Genomic DNA, 17,466 nt, shown 5'->3' with positions numbered 1-17,466 from the left:
AGATACTCTCGAATAGATACTTCGTCATCCTGACTCAACATGATCAAGTTATTGTTGGTACCAAACCTGTCCTGATAACCTGCCTTACCGTGGCTGTATTTAATTTGGAACTACAACATGTTTTTGGTATAAGTTGTTAGTAATAAAAATGAAGGTAAATGTAGCGTAATACAATACTTCCCTTCGTATTGAGAGATGGTTGAACAGTGAGCCCAGACAGTCAAATTAAGTCAATATGTCCAAGACAGGATATTAAAGTAAGTGTTCATGTCTCTAATCACGATGATTAACTGCCAAGTGCATGAAAGCCAATGATAAAGGAGATCAATATAAGATCCAGTGTCTTTTCTCAGTCGGCTCCCCGCCCACCCATTCATTCCAACCTCAATATAAGAAGTTAGGCAGGGTGGGAGAATTATGAGAAGCATCTTTTCAAGTTTTAGTTACATTTTATAGAAGCAGCGTATTAATTTCCATATGCATAGCTCGTTAGTATGTCTCCTGGCATCACAGCGTACTTAGCACACCAGCCCGCCAAAGCCAATATTTGACTCGTTCCACCATCTTTAGAAATAAGGCCATGACATAGTTGCTAATGGCAACCAGCAGCTCATGTGTTTGGTATTCAATAGGCTGCGTTTACACAGGCAGCTCAATTCAGAATTTTTTTCCACTTATTGGCCTTTTGACCAATCACATCAGATCGTTTCACATCCGATCTTTTTCAGAGCCGTTCCGATTGGTCAAAAGACCAACTAGTGAAAAAAAAGATCAGAATTGGGCTGCCTGTGTGGACTCAGCCTATGAGTCTTTCTGGCACGGAGTGGTCCTCCTCTCATTTGTTGGGGTTGGTCGCCACCTGCTGTCAGAGAGAATTACAGGAGACCTACTGTTGATGCCACTCTGCTGGTTGAGATAATATAACCCAGTGTGGTATTACTGTGGTTAAGGCATAATGAATGCAGCTTGGAAGGCAGAAATCATTTACCTGTTCATTATCCTATTACGAACCAAACCATAAAAAATATAACATTTTCAATGTGTCTTCCAGTACAGCATTTTTATTCATTCATACAGTATACTCATACATAATCTTTCAATTGAATTGTTCTATAAAATATATTACCTTTCAGTCCATGACAGCAGAACTAGATAGAAATAATCAAGTTCCATTTAATAATAAGCAACAACTAATTTTTAAGTTTCAAACATGGCAATCAATGTTCACAGCAGTCAAAATGCATAACATTTGAATAAAGTAAAATTCCTTTCTTTAGTCCAGCTTAGCCACATATATATGAATAATACTAAATAAAGTGCAACTCTGAATGATGAGAATAACAACGTTCCAATGTTTGGCCCCTTGGCAATGTAGCATTACAGTGTTTTGGCAATTCTGTAAGTGCAGACAACAGTGAATTTGATGTTCAAAAGTAGAAACTACCATTTTGAATAGCTGCAAAACAGTTCAGCAGGTTTTCATTGAGATGTCAGGAAAACAGACAGTGAAGGCAAGGTACAGACAGAGACAGACTAGTAATAGGCCGTGTGTGTTCCAATAATAATGCAGTAGGTAAGTGATGGTTGGCGATGTCCTTATCATTTAGCACTCTCAGCCATTTATCTTCCCCTCCCCCTCTATCTGGGTCCCCTCTCTCTCTAGAGTCTAGATTTTCCTTCCTATCTCCCTCCTCTTCACATTGGACAAAATGCTGCCCAGTTGTCACGACAACCCTCTGGCTGGTCAGTCTGAAGCAGCTGAATTCCATCGCCATCACAACAGCTTGCTGTTACCAGACGCTAAGTTGACACTGTCTGGAATAGAACCGAACGAGAGACATGCCTGATTAATCTCATAAAACACGATTTGTTAAGATAATTAACAACAACGAAGTCATGTTTGAATTCTATTCCGACCGAAGGTGATTGAAAGCGTTGCTTAGTTTTAGTCTGAAACAAAAACGCATGCACACACACACACGCACACAGAAACTTAGCTGTATCCCAAGAAATGTAGCTGTTTTTATGCATAATGTATGAGAGGAAACACATACTCACATTTACTCACACACACATACAGAGACAAAAGACAGATACCAGGATAGTCCAAGGATTTGTTTCTGTTCTGGGGTAGTCTAGGCTTTTTCACAGGAGGTTTGCGATTTGAGGGCTTCTCAAGATTATTAGGGCTATCCCTGTCAGTGCCTGGGGTAAATTAAAACAGGAAATACAAGGTAACAGTCATTCAGGGTGTGATCATGAGACACATTAATTCACACACACACACACACACACACACACACACACACACACACACACACACACACACACACACACACACACACACACACACACACACACACACACACACACACACACACACAGACAGATAGATAGACAGGTGTACCTGTGTCACAAGACATAGCCTTTCTGTTTCTCTGGGGTTTCACGGGGGCTTGAGGCCTCACTGCTTCCTCACCTGCACACCATAGACCACAGTCAATTGTACACTGTCATACTCTTGACTATAATGACAAAATTATATTGGCATAATTTGTTAATACCTTGGCTGACAGCCCTGTAAGCCAATCCCAGCAATGGCTTTCTGAATGCAGATGGTGCAGGAGGCGGGATCGGCCTTTCATTGGCATACTCGTTTGGAGAAGACACATAGGATGATGTCTTTGGCTGAAAATAAATGGGGCACAAAATCAATAAAATTATAAATTAATATCTAAACATAACCACACACATATCCACCAGTATACTAATGTATTCACATAAACAAGACAGCCAGAATAATATGAAAAGACAGACACCTTTTCAGGAATTGGAGGAGGCTGTCCCTCTGAATCTCTGTCTCTCTCTCTCTCTTTCCTTTCCATTCTTCCACCATCCCTCTCTCTGCCTGCTTCCTCCTCTGCACCAGAAGATAAAGATGGAGAAACAATATCACACTCTATTATATTATAAATAATGAAACAGATGCATTAATTAAATCAACGTGTGTAAGAGAAGGGTGCAGTACCAAAGCTCTCCTGTAGATGTCTCTGTCTCAGTTTGGACAGATTGGGTTTGCTGCTCTGGGAAGGAGGGTCTGGTTTAGATGCACTTGTAGAAACCCGTCCAGGAGGAACCCCTCCTCCATCCCGCCACCCTTCCACCTGTCCTACAGCAGTGTCTGAGCGCAGGTGTCTGTCCGTCTGTGTGTCAGAGTACTTCTGCCTGTCCATGTTTTTCTGAGAGTCACTTTCACTTTTAGGTGATGGAGTCCTGTCTGATGGGTAAGGGGGCAGAGGTCTCTGAGCCAGATGTCGTCCCTGGTCTTGTCTGTCAGTCTGTCTGCCTGACTGCCTGCTGTCTATCCACTGTCTGTCTATCTGTATGTCTTTTGGTCGACCCTCTGCCCACGTTCTGTCTGTCTGTTGTCTGCTCACTGTCCACTGTCTATCTTGATCAAACTGTCTGTCAACTGTCCACTGTCTTTCCATGTGTCTATCTGCATGCCTGCTCTCCGTCCAATATCTATCTGCCGTTCTTCCCTCTGTCCATGTTTTGTCTGACGGTTTGTCCTCTGGCCAGTGCTGTTCAGCCTGTCTGTCAGCCGGTCTTATTAACGTCCTCTCTCCGACTGTGTGATTCCCCTCTGTCCACTGTCTGTCCACCCATCTGTCCTCAGTCCACTGTCTGTCCACCTGTCTGTCTATATCTGCAGGTTGCTCGTGCTCTGTTTCTAGCTCTGATTGCTGTAAAAAAAAAAACACACAGAAGAAAGATGGGAAGAGATATTATAATCATGAATTCATCAACCAGTACGAGTTCAAGTTTTAATGTCACATGAACAAGTACAGTGAAATGCCTTTCTTGCAAACACAAAACCCAACAATGCAATAATCAATAAGACTGTAACAATGAGAAAAAAAAACACGAAAAATAAGAATAGGAAATACACAATAAAATAAGTATGTAAGTAAGCAAGCATACATGTGCAGGGATACTGGAGTGATGGAAGTAGATATGTATGGGGGGGGTGGGGGGTAAGGTGATCAGGCAACAGGATATAATATAAACAGAGTAGCAGCAGCTTATATGTGAGTGTGTGTGCGGGTGTGTAGAGTCAGTATAAATGTATGTGCATATTATGTGAGAGAGCAAACAATGGAGTGAGTATGTGTTGGATTGACAGTGTATATGGGTGTGTAGGGCCCTGTGAGTGTGTGTTGGATGACAGTGTATATGGGTGTGTAGGGCCCTGTGAGTATGTGTTGGATTGACAGTGTATATGGGTGTGTAGGGCCCTGTGAGTGTGTGTTGGATGACAGTGTATATGGGTGTGTAGGGCCCTGTGAGTGTGTGTTGGATTGACAGTGTATATGGGTGTGTAGGGCCCTGTGAGTGTGTGTTGGATGACAGTGTATATGGGTGTATAGGGCCCTGTGAGTGTGTGTTGGATTGACAGTATATATGGGTGTGTAGGGCCCTGTGAGTGTGTGTTGGATTGACAGTGTATATGGGTGTGTAGGGCCCTGTGAGTGTGTGTTGGATGACAGTGTATATGGGTGTGTAGGGCCCTGTGAGTGCGTGTTGGATTGACAGTGTATATGGGTGTGTAGGGCCCTGTGAGTGTGTGTTGGATGACAGTGTATATGGGTGTGTAGGGCCCTGTGAGTGTGTGTTGGATGACAGTGTATATGGGTGTGTAGGGCCCTGTGAGTGTGTGTTGGATTGACAGTGTATATGGGTGTGTAGGGCCCTGTGAGTGTGTGTTGGATTGACAGTGTATATGGGTGTGTAGGGCCCTGTGAGTGTGTGTTGGATTGACAGTGTATATGGGTGTGTAGGGCCCTGTGAGTGTGTGTTGGATGACAGTGTATATAGGGGTGTAGGGCCCTGTGAGTGTGTGTTGGATGACAGTGTATATAGGGGTGTAGGGCCCTGTGAGTGTGCATAGAGGCAGTGCAAAAATGTAAATAGAAAGTCAATAAAGATACAAGGTTAATTCAGATAGTCAGTGTAGCTATTTTGTTATCTATTTATCAGTCATAGAAGCTGTTCAAGAGCCTGTTGGTGTCAGACCTGATGCACCGGTACCTCTTGCCGTGCAGGAGCAGATAAAATAGGGGGAGTGTTTTGTACCACAAGTGATACAGCATATACTGTACCTGGCTGAGTGAGTAGAAGGGGTGTCTGCTACCTGGCATGCCAGGCTGTGGTGGTATGCTCTGCACTGGCTGCAGGCTCAGGCCCACTGGCTCCTCCAATCTCTGGTCCTCTACATCACCCCCCTCACCAGGAGAGCCTGCCCTGGCAGCAGAAAGAGGGGGCTGCAGGCTCAGGCCCACTGGCTCCTCCAATCTCTGGTCCTCTACATCACCCCCCTCACCAGGAGAGCCTGCCATGGCAGCAGAAAGAGGGGGCTGCAGGCTCAGGCCCACTGGCTCCTCCAATCTCTGGTCCTCCACATCACCCCCCTCACCAGGAGAGCCTGCCCTGGCAGCAGAAGGAGGGGGCTGCAGCAGCATGTAGACATTCTCAGTGGCTGTCCTGAGAGAGAGAGAGAGAGAGAAAGAAAGAGAGAAAAAAAGAGAGAGAGAGAGAGAGAGAGAGAGAGAGAGAGAGAGAGAGAGAGAGAGAGAGAGAGAGAGAGAGAGAGAGAGAGAGAGAGAAAAGAGAGAAGAGAGAAAGAAAGAGAGAAAGAAAGAAAGAAAGAAAGAAAGAAAGAAAGAAAGAAAGAAAGAAAGAAAGAAAGAAAGAAAGAAAGAAAGAAAGAAAGAGAAAGAAAGAGAGAGAGAGAGAGAGAGAGGACAGTCAGATAAACAATGGCAGAGTCAACCAAGAATTTGCTCTGTGGCCCCTGGATTGTATTTGATTTAGTGTGGACAACAAATGGGCCACTTTTTTCTTTCTAGCCCAGCAGGCTGTTATAATAATGTTATAATATTATAATATTGGCAGTGGTGGAAAAAGTACCTAATTTTCATACTTGAGTAAAAGCAAAGATACCTTAATAGAAAATTAAAGTATAGTAAAAGTCACCCACAGTAAAATCCCACTTGAGTAAAAGTAAAAAAGTATTTGGTTTTAAATATACTTAAGTATCAAATGTAAATGTAATTGCTAAAATATACTTAAGTATCAAAAGTAAAAGTATAAATCATTTCAAATTCCTTATATTAAGCAAACCAGACATCACAATTGTCTTGTGATGGCAATGCAGTATATATATATATACACAGCATACATACATACATACATACATACATACATACATACATACATACATACATACATACATACATACATACATACATACACATACATACATACATACATACATACACATACACACACACACACACACACACACACACACACACACACACACACACACACACACACACACACACACACACACACACACACACACACACACACACACACATACATACATACATACATACATACATACATACATACATACATACATACATACATACATACATATATACATACATACACACATATATACATACATACACACATATATACATACATACACACATATATACATACATACATATATATTGCATCGCCATCACCATTCTGTTGCATCTCATAATCTGAGGGGGGCAACAGCTGTCATCTTCATCTGTGTACACACACTGGTGTCATCTGCTGTCCTTACGGGGGTGAAATCATGTGATTTTCAACATGTAAAATCATGTGTTTTTTCTGTAAGGGTGTGCTCTCCGGCAGCATGCCCATTCCTTATGTCAACACAGAGCTGCATCCCAGCACTGATTTAGACTAGTAGCACACAAGGCCCACAGAGCATGCACGTAATGCCCATCATTCTAACAGATGGACAGAGAGAGAAAGAGAGAGTGAAAGAGCGATACATTCATAAAGTGGTGGGTGACATGTAATAAAGTGACTGAAGATGATGCAACACTGAAATATACAGTTGAAGTTGGAAGTTTACATACACCTTAACCAACTACATTTAAACTCAGTTTTTCACAATTCCTGACATTTAATCATGTGAATAATTCCCTGTCTTAGGTCAGTTAGGATTACCACTTTATTTTAAGAATGTGAAATGTCAGAATAATTAGTAGAGAGAATGATTTATTTCAGCTTTTATTTCTTTAATCACATTCCCAGTGGGTCAGAAGTTTACATACACTCAATTCGTATTTGGTAGCATTGCCTTTAAATTGTTTAACTTGGGTGAAACGTTTCTGGTAGCCTTCCACAAGCTTAGAATAAATTGGGTGAATTTTGGCCCATTCCTCCTGACAGAGCTGCTGTAACTGAGTCAGGTTTGTAGGCCTCCTTGCTCGCACATACTTTTTCAGTTCTGCCCACATATTTTCTATAGGATTGAGATCAGGGCTTTGTGATGGCCACTGCAATACCTTGACTTTGTTGTCCCTAAGCCATTTTGCCACAACTTTTGAAGTATGCTTGGGGTCATTGTCCATTTGGAACACCCATTTGCTCAAAGCTTTAACTTCCCGACTGATACCTTGAGATGTTGCTTCAATAGATCCACATAATTTTCCTCCCTCATGATGTCATCTATTTTGTGACGTGCACCAGTCCCTCCTGCAGCAAAGAACCCCCACAACATAATGCTGCCATCCCGTGCTTCACGGTTGGGATGTTGTTCTTCGGCTTGCAAGCCTCCCCCTTTTTCCTCCAAACATAATGAGGGTTATTATGGCCAAACAGTTCCATTTTTGTTTCATCAGACCAGAGGACATTTCCATCTCCAAAAAGTACCATCTTTGCCCCCATGTGCAGTTGCAAACCGTAGTTTGCCTTTTTTATGGCGGTTTTGGAGCAGTGGCTTCTTCCTTGCTGAGCGGCCTTTCAGGTTATGTCGATATAGGACTCGTTTTACTGTGGATATAGATACTTTTGTACCCGTTTCCTCCAGCATCTTTACAAGGTCCTTTGCTGTTGTTCTGGGATTGATTTGCACTTTTTGCACCAAACTACATTCATCTCTAAGAGACAGAACACTCCTCCTTCCTGAGCGGTATGACGGCTGCGCGGTCCCATGGTGTTCATACTTGATTATTATTGTTTGTACAGATGAACGTGGTACCTTCAGGCGTTTGGAAATTTCTCCCAAGGATGAACCAAACTTTTGGAGCTCTAAAAAATGTTTTCTGAGGTCTTGGCTGATTTCTTTTGATTTTCCCATGATGTCAAGCAAGGAGGCACTGGGTTTGAAGGTAGGCCTTGAAATACATCCACAGGTACACCTCCAATTGACTCAAATTATGTCAATTAGCCTATCAGGAGCTTCTAAAGCCATGACATCCTTTTCTGGAATTTTCCAAGCTGTTTAAAGGCACAGTCAACTTTGTGTATGTAAACTTCTGACCCACTGGAATTGCGATACAGTGAATTATAAGTGAGATAATCTTTCTGTAAACAATTGTTGGTTAAATTACTTGTGTCATGCAAAGTAGATGTCCTAACTGACTTGCCAAAACTATAGTTTGTTAACAAGAAATTTGTGGAGTGGTTGAAAAATGAGTTTTAATGACTCCAACCTAAGTGTAAATAAACTTCAGACTTCAACTGTATATCATACTGTGCAGATTGCAGCTGCATATATCATACTACATGGGAGAGTGTGTATGCATGATAATGAGGATTCACAAACCCTGTGGGTGCCATGGCGACAGTGCGACACTCTTCCCCACATCCGTCTCCGCCAGAATCTGGCCCCTGATTGGAGAGCGTTGAGTTGCGGTTCCTACGGAAACCAAAGATGGCCAGCATATTGCGTCTCTTCTTTCGTCTGAGAGAGTGGGCTTTATGAAGAGAGGACAACTGACTGATGTAGGGAAAGAGAGATGGCGAGGGTAAAGAGAGATGACGAGGGTAAAGAGGGATGGCGAGGGTAAAGAGGGATGGCGAGGGTAAAGACGGATGGCGAGGGTAAAGAGAGATGGCGAGGGTAAAGAGAGATGGCGAGGGTAAAGAGAGATGGCGAGGGTAAAGACAAAAAGCAGATGTTATGAGAGACAAACTGACCATAGCTATGCTGTAAAAATACAGTATGTCTATATTTTTTAAGACAAATATTTCTGTTCAGTTTGTCCCTAGTCAGCACCTGCACTTTTTATTATTCTCTCTATCATCAGACCCCCCCCCCCCAAACACTCTTAGAAAAAAGGTGCCGTCTAGAATCTAATCTTCTTCAGCTGTCCCCATAGGATAAACATTTGAAGAAGCCTTTTTGGTTCCAGGTAGAAACCTTTTTGGATTCCATGTAGAGCCCTTTCTATATATGGTTCAACATGAAACCCAAAAGGGTTCTGCCTGGAACCAAAAAAAGGTTGATCCTATGGGGACAACCGAAAAAGAGCGCATGTTTCTCTGGGCTGCTGCCTCACTGAAACTTAATAACACTTCCCAGCAGCAAGGGATGTTGCTAGGATACCACTCCTGGCACGCAATGCTTTATCCAGAGTGCATTATGTTAGAAATATGTTTAACAGTAAATGTAATAATACTAAAAGCATAAACTTAACAAGATGATCTGCTGTGGGTGTACTTTAGCATGGACCAGCATTACTCTGCCAGCCTGTGACAGGCAGAGAGGATACTCTCAAACTATTACTAAAGGCAGAGCTCACCTACTGTAAAGTCCTTCTCCTGAAAGTAGTCAATGGACTGATGGAAAGTAGAGCCTAAGCTAAATTACTTAGGTTGTAGTTTCTTTGGGGGATTCATGTCATTTAGATCATGCGTATGGTGTGCTGCTATTCACTTCAACTGCCTTTTGGCCATTAGGAGAGAGAAAAAGAGAGAGAGAGAAAGAGAGAGAGAAAGAAAGAGAGCGAGAAAGAGAAAGAGAGAAAGTGTCATGTTTTGTCATTAATTATCATGTCTTGTCCCTGTGCTTCCCCTTCTATTCGTTTCCCTCTGCTGGTCTTATTAGGTTCTTTCCCTCTTTCTATCCCTCTCTCTCCCCCTCCCTCTCTCACTCTCTCGCTCTCTCTTCTCTCTATCGTTCCGTTCCTGCTCCCAGCTGTTCCTATTCCCCTAATCAATCATTTAGTCTTCCCACACCTGTTCCCGATCCTTTTCCCTGATTAGAGTCCCTATTTCTCTCCTTGTTTTCCGTACCTGCCCTGTCGGATCCTTGTCTATATTCACCGTGCTGTGTCTATGTTTTGCCCTGTCGTGTCGTGTTTCCCTCAGATGCTGCGTGGTGAGCAGGTGTCTGAGTCTGCTAGGTTCAAGTGCCTTCCCGAGGCAACCTGCAGTTCTTGATCAAGTCTCCAGTCTGTTCTCGTCTTTACGAGTAGTATTATGCCTTTTGTTTTGTTAAGTATCTTACTGGATTAAAAACTCTGTTTTCGCCAAGTCGCTTTTGGGTCCTCATTCACCTGCATAACAGAAGGATCCGACCAAGGAATGGACCCAGCGACTACAGAGGCTCGTAACACTGCCGTCAAGATCCAAGGAGCCATGCTCGGCAGACACGAGCAGGAATTGTCTGCTGCTCGCCATGCCGTGGAGAACCTGGCCGCTCAGGTTTCCGACCTCTCTGGACAGTTCCAGAGTCTTCGTCTCGTGCCACCTGTTACTTCCTGGCCTGCCGAGCCTCCGGAACCTAGGGTTAATAACCCACCTTGCTACTCCGGGCAGCCCACGGAGTGCCGCTCCTTTCTCACCCAGTGTGATATTGTGTTCTCTCTCCAACCCAACACATACTCTAGCGAGAGAGCTCGGGTTGCTTACGTCATTTCACTCCTTACTGGCCGGGCCCGAGAGTGGGGCACAGCTATCTGGGAGGCAAGGGCTGATTGTTCTAACAATTACCAGAACTTTAAAGAGGAGATGATTCGGGTTTTTGACCGTTCAGTTTTTGGTGGGGAGGCTTCTAGGGCCCTGGCTTCCCTATGCCAAGGTGATCGATCCATAACGGATTACTCTATAGAGTTTCGTACTCTTGCTGCCTCTAGTGACTGGAACGAGCCGGCGCTGCTCGCTCGTTTTCTGGAGGGACTCCACACAGTGGTCAAAGATGAGATTCTCTCTCGGGAGGTTCCTTCCAGTGTGGACTCTTTGATTGCTCTCGCCATCCGCATAGAACGACGGGTAGATCTTTGTCACCAAGCTCGTGGAAGAGAGCTCGCGTCAACGGTGTTTCCCTGCTCCGCATCGCAACCATCTCCCTCCTCTGGCTCAGAGACTGAGCCCATGCAGCTGGGAGGTATTCGCATCTCGACCAAGGAGAGGGAACGGAGGATCACCAACCGCCTGTGCCTCTATTGCGGATTTGATGGACATTTTGTCAATTCATGTCCAGTAAGAGGCCAGAGCTCATCAGTAAGCGGAGGGCTACTGGTGAGCGCTACTACTCAGGTCTCTTCATCTAGATCCTGTACTACTATGTCGGTCCATCTACGCTGGACCGGTTCGGGTGCTACATGCAGTGCCTTGATTGACTCTGGGGCTGAGGGTTGTTTCATGGACGAAGCATGGGTTCGGAAACATAACATTCCTTTCAGACAGTTAGACAAGCCTACGCCCATGTTTGCCTTAGATGGTAGTCATCTTCCCAGTATCAGATTTGAGACACTACCTTTAACTCTCACAGTATCTGGTAACCACAGTGAGATTATTTCTTTTTTGATTTTTCGTTCACCTTTTACACCTGTTGTTTTGGGTCATCCCTGGCTAGTATGTCATAATCCTTCTATTAATTGGTCTTGTAATTCTATCCTATCCTGGAACGTATCTTGTCATGTGAAGTGTTTAATGTCTGCCATCCCTCCCATTTCTTCTGTCCCCACTTCTCAGGAGGAACCTGGCGATTTGACAGGAGTGCCGGAGGAATATCATGATCTGCGCACGGTCTTCAGTCGGTCCCGAGCCAACTCCCTTCCTCCTCACCGGTCGTATGATTGTAGTATTGATCTCCTTCCGGGGACCACTCCTCCTCGGGGTAGACTATACTCTCTGTCGGGTCCCGAACGTAAGGCTCTCGAGGATTATTTATCTGTGTCTCTTGACGCCGGTACCATAGTGCCTTCTTCCTCTCCGGCCGGGGCGGGGTTCTTTTTTGTTAAGAAGAAGGACGGTACTCTGCGCCCCTGCGTGGATTATCGAGGGCTGAATGACATAACGGTTAAGAATCGTTATCCGCTTCCCCTTATGTCATCAGCCTTCGAGATTCTGCAGGGAGCCAGGTGCTTTACTAAGTTGGACCTTCGTAACGCTTACCATCTCGTGCGCATCAGAGAGGGGGACGAGTGGAAAACGGCGTTTAACACTCCGTTAGGGCATTTTGAGTACCGGGTTCTGCCGTTTGGTCTCGCCAATGCGCCAGCTGTTTTTCAGGCATTAGTTAATGATGTTCTGAGAGACATGCTGAACATCTTTGTTTTTGTCTATCTTGACGATATCCTGATTTTTTCACCGTCACTCGAGATTCATGTTCAGCACGTTCGACGTGTTCTACAGCGCCTTTTAGAGAATTGTCTCTACGTAAAGGCTGAGAAGTGCTCTTTTCATGTCTCCTCCGTTACTTTTCTCGGTTCCGTTATTTCCGCTGAAGGCATTCAGATGGATTCCGCTAAGGTCCAAGCTGTCAGTGATTGGCCCGTTCCAAGGTCACGTGTCGAGTTGCAGCGCTTTTTAGGTTTCGCTAATTTCTATCGGCGTTTCATTCGTAATTTCGGTCAAGTTGCTGCCCCTCTCACAGCTCTTACTTCTGTCAAGACGTGTTTTAAGTGGTCCGGTTCCGCCCAGGGAGCTTTTGATCTTCTAAAAGAACGTTTTACGTCCGCTCCTATCCTCGTTACTCCTGACGTCACTAGACAATTCATTGTCGAGGTTGACGCTTCAGAGGTAGGCGTGGGAGCCATTCTTTCCCAGCGCTTCCAGTCTGACGATAAGGTTCATCCTTGCGCTTATTTTTCTCATCGCCTGTCGCCATCTGAGCGCAACTATGATGTGGGTAACCGTGAACTGCTCGCCATCCGCTTAGCCCTAGGCGAATGGCGACAGTGGTTGGAGGGGGCGACCGTTCCTTTTGTCGTTTGGACAGACCATAAGAACCTTGAGTACATCCGTTCTGCCAAACGACTTAATGCCCGTCAAGCTCGTTGGGCGTTGTTTTTGCTCGTTTCGAGTTTGTGATTTCTTACCGTCCGGGTAGCAAAAACACCAAGCCTGATGCCTTATCCCGTCTGTTTAGTTCTTCTGTGGCTTCTACTGATCCCGAGGGATTCTTCCTTATGGGCGTGTTGTCGGGTTAACAGTCTGGGAATTGAAAGACAGGTTAAGCAAGCACTCACGCACACTGCGTCGCCGCGCGCTTGTCCTAGTAACCTCCTTTTCGTTCCTGTTTCCACTCGTCTGGCTGTTCTTCAGTGGGCTCACTCTGCCAAGTTAGCTGGTCATCCCGGTGTTCGAGGCACTCTTGCGTCTATTCGCCAGCGCTTTTGGTGGCCGACTCAGGAGCGTGACACGCGCCGTTTCGTGGCTGCTTGTTCGGACTGCGCGCAGACTAAGTCGGGTAAACTCTCCTCCTGCCGGTCGTCTCAGACCGCTCCCCATTCCTTCTCGACCATGGTCTCACATCGCCCTAGACTTCATTACCGGTCTGCCTTTGTCTGCGGGGAAGACTGTGATTCTTACGGTTGTCGATAGGTTCTCTAAGGCGGCACATTTCATTCCCCTCGCTAAACTTCCTTCCGCTAAGGAGACGGCACAAATCATCATCGAGAATGTGTTCAGAATTCATGGCCTCCCGTTAGACGCCGTTTCAGACAGAGGTCCGCAATTCACGTCACAGTTTTGGAGGGAGTTCTGTCGTTTGATTGGTGCGTCCGTCAGTCTCTCTTCCGGGTTTCATCCCCAGTCTAACGGTCAAGCAGAGAGGGCCAATCAGACGATTGGTCGCATACTACGCAGCCTTTCTTTCAGAAACCCTGCGTCTTGGGCAGAACAGCTCCCCTGGGCAGAATACGCTCACAACTCGCTTCCTTCGTCTGCTACCGGGTTATCTCCGTTTCAGAGTAGTCTGGGTTACCAGCCTCCTCTGTTCTCATCCCAGCTTGCCGAGTCCAGCGTTCCCTCCGCTCAAGCGTTTGTCCAACGTTGTGAGCGCACCTGGAGGAGGGTGAGGTCTGCACTTTGCCGTTACAGGGCACAGACTGTGAGAGCCGCCAATAAACGCAGGATTAAGAGTCCAAGGTATTGTTGCGGCCAGAGAGTGTGGCTTTCCACTCGCAACCTTCCTCTTACGACAGCTTCTCGTAAGTTGACTCCGCGGTTCATTGGTCCGTTCCGTGTCTCCCAGGTCGTCAATCCTGTCGCTGTGCGACTGCTTCTTCCGCGACATCTTCGTCGCGTCCATCCTGTCTTCCATGTCTCCTGTGTCAAGCCCTTTCTTCGCACCCCCGTTCGTCTTCCCTCCCCCTCCCGTCCTTGTCGAGAGCGCACCTATTTACAAGGTACGTAAGATCATGGACATGCGTTCTCGGGGACGGGGTCACCAATACTTAGTGGATTGGGAGGGTTACGGTCCTGAGGAGAGGAGTTGGGTTCCGTCTCGGGACGTGCTGGACCGTTCGCTTATTGATGATTTCCTCCGTTGCCGCCAGGGTTCCTCCTCGAGTGCGCCAGGAGGCGCTCGGTGAGTGGGGGGTACTGTCATGTTTTGTCATTAATTATCATGTCTTGTCCCTGTGCTTCCCCTTCTATTCGTTTCCCTCTGCTGGTCTTATTAGGTTCTTTCCCTCTTTCTATCCCTCTCTCTCCCCCTCCCTCTCTCACTCTCTCGCTCTCTCTTCTCTCTATCGTTCCGTTCCTGCTCCCAGCTGTTCCTATTCCCCTAATCAATCATTTAGTCTTCCCACACCTGTTCCCGATCCTTTTCCCTGATTAGAGTCCCTATTTCTCTCCTTGTTTTCCGTACCTGCCCTGTCGGATCCTTGTCTATATTCACCGTGCTGTGTCTATGTTTTGCCCTGTCGTGTCGTGTTTCCCTCAGATGCTGCGTGGTGAGCAGGTGTCTGAGTCTGCTAGGTTCAAGTGCCTTCCCGAGGCAACCTGCAGTTCTTGATCAAGTCTCCAGTCTGTTCTCGTCTTTACGAGTAGTATTATGCCTTTTGTTTTGTTAAGTATCTTACTGGATTAAAAACTCTGTTTTCGCCAAGTCGCTTTTGGGTCCTCATTCACCTGCATAACAGAAAGAGAGAGAGAAAGAGAAAAAGAGAGAAAGAGAGAAAAAAAGAGAGAAAGAAAGAGAGCGAGAAAGAGAAAGAGAGAAAGAGAAAAAGAGAGAAAGAGAGAAAAAAAGAGAGAGAAAGAAAGAGAGCGAGAAAGAGAAAGAGAGAGAGAGAGAAAGAGAGAGAAAAAGAGAGAAAGAGAAAAAGAGAGAAAGAGAGAAAAAAAGAGAGGTGTGTAGGAGAAAGAGAGAGGAAGTGAGAGGGGGAGATCTACCTATCAGGGAGCACTCTCTTTGTGTAGAAATCTGGGAGTCCATGATCAATAGGGGTGACAGCTCCATTTTCAGTGCAATGCTGGGGACAGAGAAAAACACCCATATTTCAGATTGACCATACAGATAGATGTAGGGTCTTAATTTCACCAGTTTCTCACAGCAGACATTTTTTCTTGCAGCAACATGAAATGTGAATTATTAGGTGGATTATAATTAATGGACATTTTATTAGGGGTGATACATTTTTTTGTAGTTGAAAATCAAGTCTGAAATGTAAAAGTGGACATTCAACTTCAGAAGCCTTTTTAAACATCAAAGTACTTTTTGGGGGGGTTACGGTTTCATTTTTAAAATGTTCTGTTGGTAATAATACAAATGGATTATACTACATAGCTTTGGAGAGATGACTTAACCCAATTGGAGTAATTCACTTAGTATAGACAACCCTGGACACAATCCAAATCATCCTGAAACTAGAGCAGCAGGATGCCACTGCCAGAACCTGGGAGGCCCCAGTATTTGGGAATATACGGTGGGAATTAAGCAGGAGTCATAAATTAAATGACAACTTTTTGTATTATCATTATGTTAATTACATGAATAATTGCTCTCATGCAGGTATTCCCAAACTGGAGTACATTTTGTTGAACTTTTTCTTTCTTCACATTTTCAAACAGTCCATTTATATTTTCCATCGAGGCTAAACATTTGGGAGAGTGTTTTTTCTCTCGCCTGAGTAGCCTCGTTTCACTGCCAAAAATAAAATAAAACCATCTCGTGTTCAGCGAAATAACAACACAATGTCATATACAGGTAGCCTAGTCAAATAATTAACATCCAATCACATTAACCTTTACTCTCTCATGGGAATTCCACTAATTCCACTTATGTAGTCAAACTTATGTAGTCAAAAGTAGCTGCTGCTCATGTTGGTATATGTACTGATGGCGCAAAAGCCATGACAGGGAGACATAGTGGAGTGGTAACGTGCGTGCAAGCAGTTGCTCCCGACACCACATGGGTACACTGCAGAATCCACCGTGAGACTCTTGATGCCAAGGGAATGTCTGACAGCTTGAAAGACATTTTGGGCACTACAGTGAAAATGGTTAACTTTGTTAAAGCAAGGCCCCTGAACTCTCGTGTATTTTCTGCACTATGCAATGATATGGGCAGCGACCACGTAACACTTTTAAAACATACAGAACTGCGCTTGCTTATCAAGGGGCAAAGTATTGACAAGTTTTTTTCAAATTGAGACACGAGCTTAAAGTTTATTACTGACCATAATTTGCACTCGTCTGACCGCTTGCATGATGACGAGTTTCTCACACAACTGGCCTATCTGGGTGATGGTTTTTTTAATGATCTGAATCTAGAATTACAGGGACTCTACAACTATATTCAATGTGCGGGACAAAATTGAGGCTATGATTAAGAAGTTGGAGCTCTTCTCTGTCTGCATTAACAAGGATGGTCTTTCCATCATTGTATGATTTTTTGTGTGCAAATGAACTCAAGCTTACGGACAATGTCAAATGTGATATAGCGAAGCACCTGAGTGAGTTATTACACAGGTACTTCCCCAAAACGGATGACACAAACAACTGGATTCGTTATGCCTTTCATGCCCTGCCTCCAGTCCACTTACTGAACAAGAGCACCTCATCAAAATTGCAACAAGTGGTTATGTGAAAATGTCATTTAAAATCAGAAACACTGTCAGATTTGTGGATAGGGCTGCGCTCAGAGTATCCTGCCGTAGCAAATGGAGCTGTTAAGACACTGATGCCCTTTGCAACCACAAATCCATGTGAAAGTAGATTCTCGGCCCTCACTAGCATGAAAACTTAATAGAGGTACAGGCTGTGTGTGGAAAATTGTTTAAGACTGAGACTCTCTCCAATACAACCCACCATTGCAGAGTTATGTGTATCGTTTCAAGCACACCCTTCTCATTAACCTGTGGTGAGTTATTC

At 44.8% G+C, this 17,466-nt stretch overlaps 1 protein-coding gene across 5 annotated transcripts in view; it reads right to left on the bottom strand.

The window, feature by feature from the left end:
- Positions 1 to 1,039: 1,039 nt before the first annotated feature.
- The window catches only part of LOC123997533 (capping protein, Arp2/3 and myosin-I linker protein 3-like), a 39,406-nt gene continuing 22,979 nt past the window's right edge, over positions 1,040 to 17,466 (bottom strand). For 2 of the 5 annotated variants that reach the window (XM_046301872.1, XM_046301871.1), the window contains exons 32-40: positions 15,487 to 15,566; positions 8,681 to 8,854; positions 5,163 to 5,544; positions 3,029 to 3,746; positions 2,820 to 2,920; positions 2,565 to 2,688; positions 2,408 to 2,479; positions 2,059 to 2,205; positions 1,040 to 1,815 (exon numbers count right to left, since the gene is read on the bottom strand). In XM_046301872.1, the coding sequence (XP_046157828.1) occupies positions 1,775 to 1,815; positions 2,059 to 2,205; positions 2,408 to 2,479; positions 2,565 to 2,688; positions 2,820 to 2,920; positions 3,029 to 3,746; positions 5,163 to 5,544; positions 8,681 to 8,854; positions 15,487 to 15,566 (1,839 nt within the window). In that variant the 3' untranslated portion in view covers positions 1,040 to 1,774. The remainder of the gene's footprint in view (positions 1,816 to 2,058; positions 2,206 to 2,407; positions 2,480 to 2,564; positions 2,689 to 2,819; positions 2,921 to 3,028; positions 3,747 to 5,162; positions 5,545 to 8,680; positions 8,855 to 15,486; positions 15,567 to 17,466) is intronic. The other 3 variants (XM_046301875.1, XM_046301874.1, XM_046301873.1) reach the window with 3 other exon arrangements.

The sequence above is a fragment of the Oncorhynchus gorbuscha genome, linkage group LG15 (genome assembly GCF_021184085.1).
Source record: "Oncorhynchus gorbuscha isolate QuinsamMale2020 ecotype Even-year linkage group LG15, OgorEven_v1.0, whole genome shotgun sequence".
NCBI classification, from domain to species: Eukaryota; Metazoa; Chordata; class Actinopteri; order Salmoniformes; family Salmonidae; genus Oncorhynchus; species Oncorhynchus gorbuscha.
Note: the sequence above shows the minus strand (reverse complement) of the source record. Positions and strands in the feature narration are given on the sequence as shown.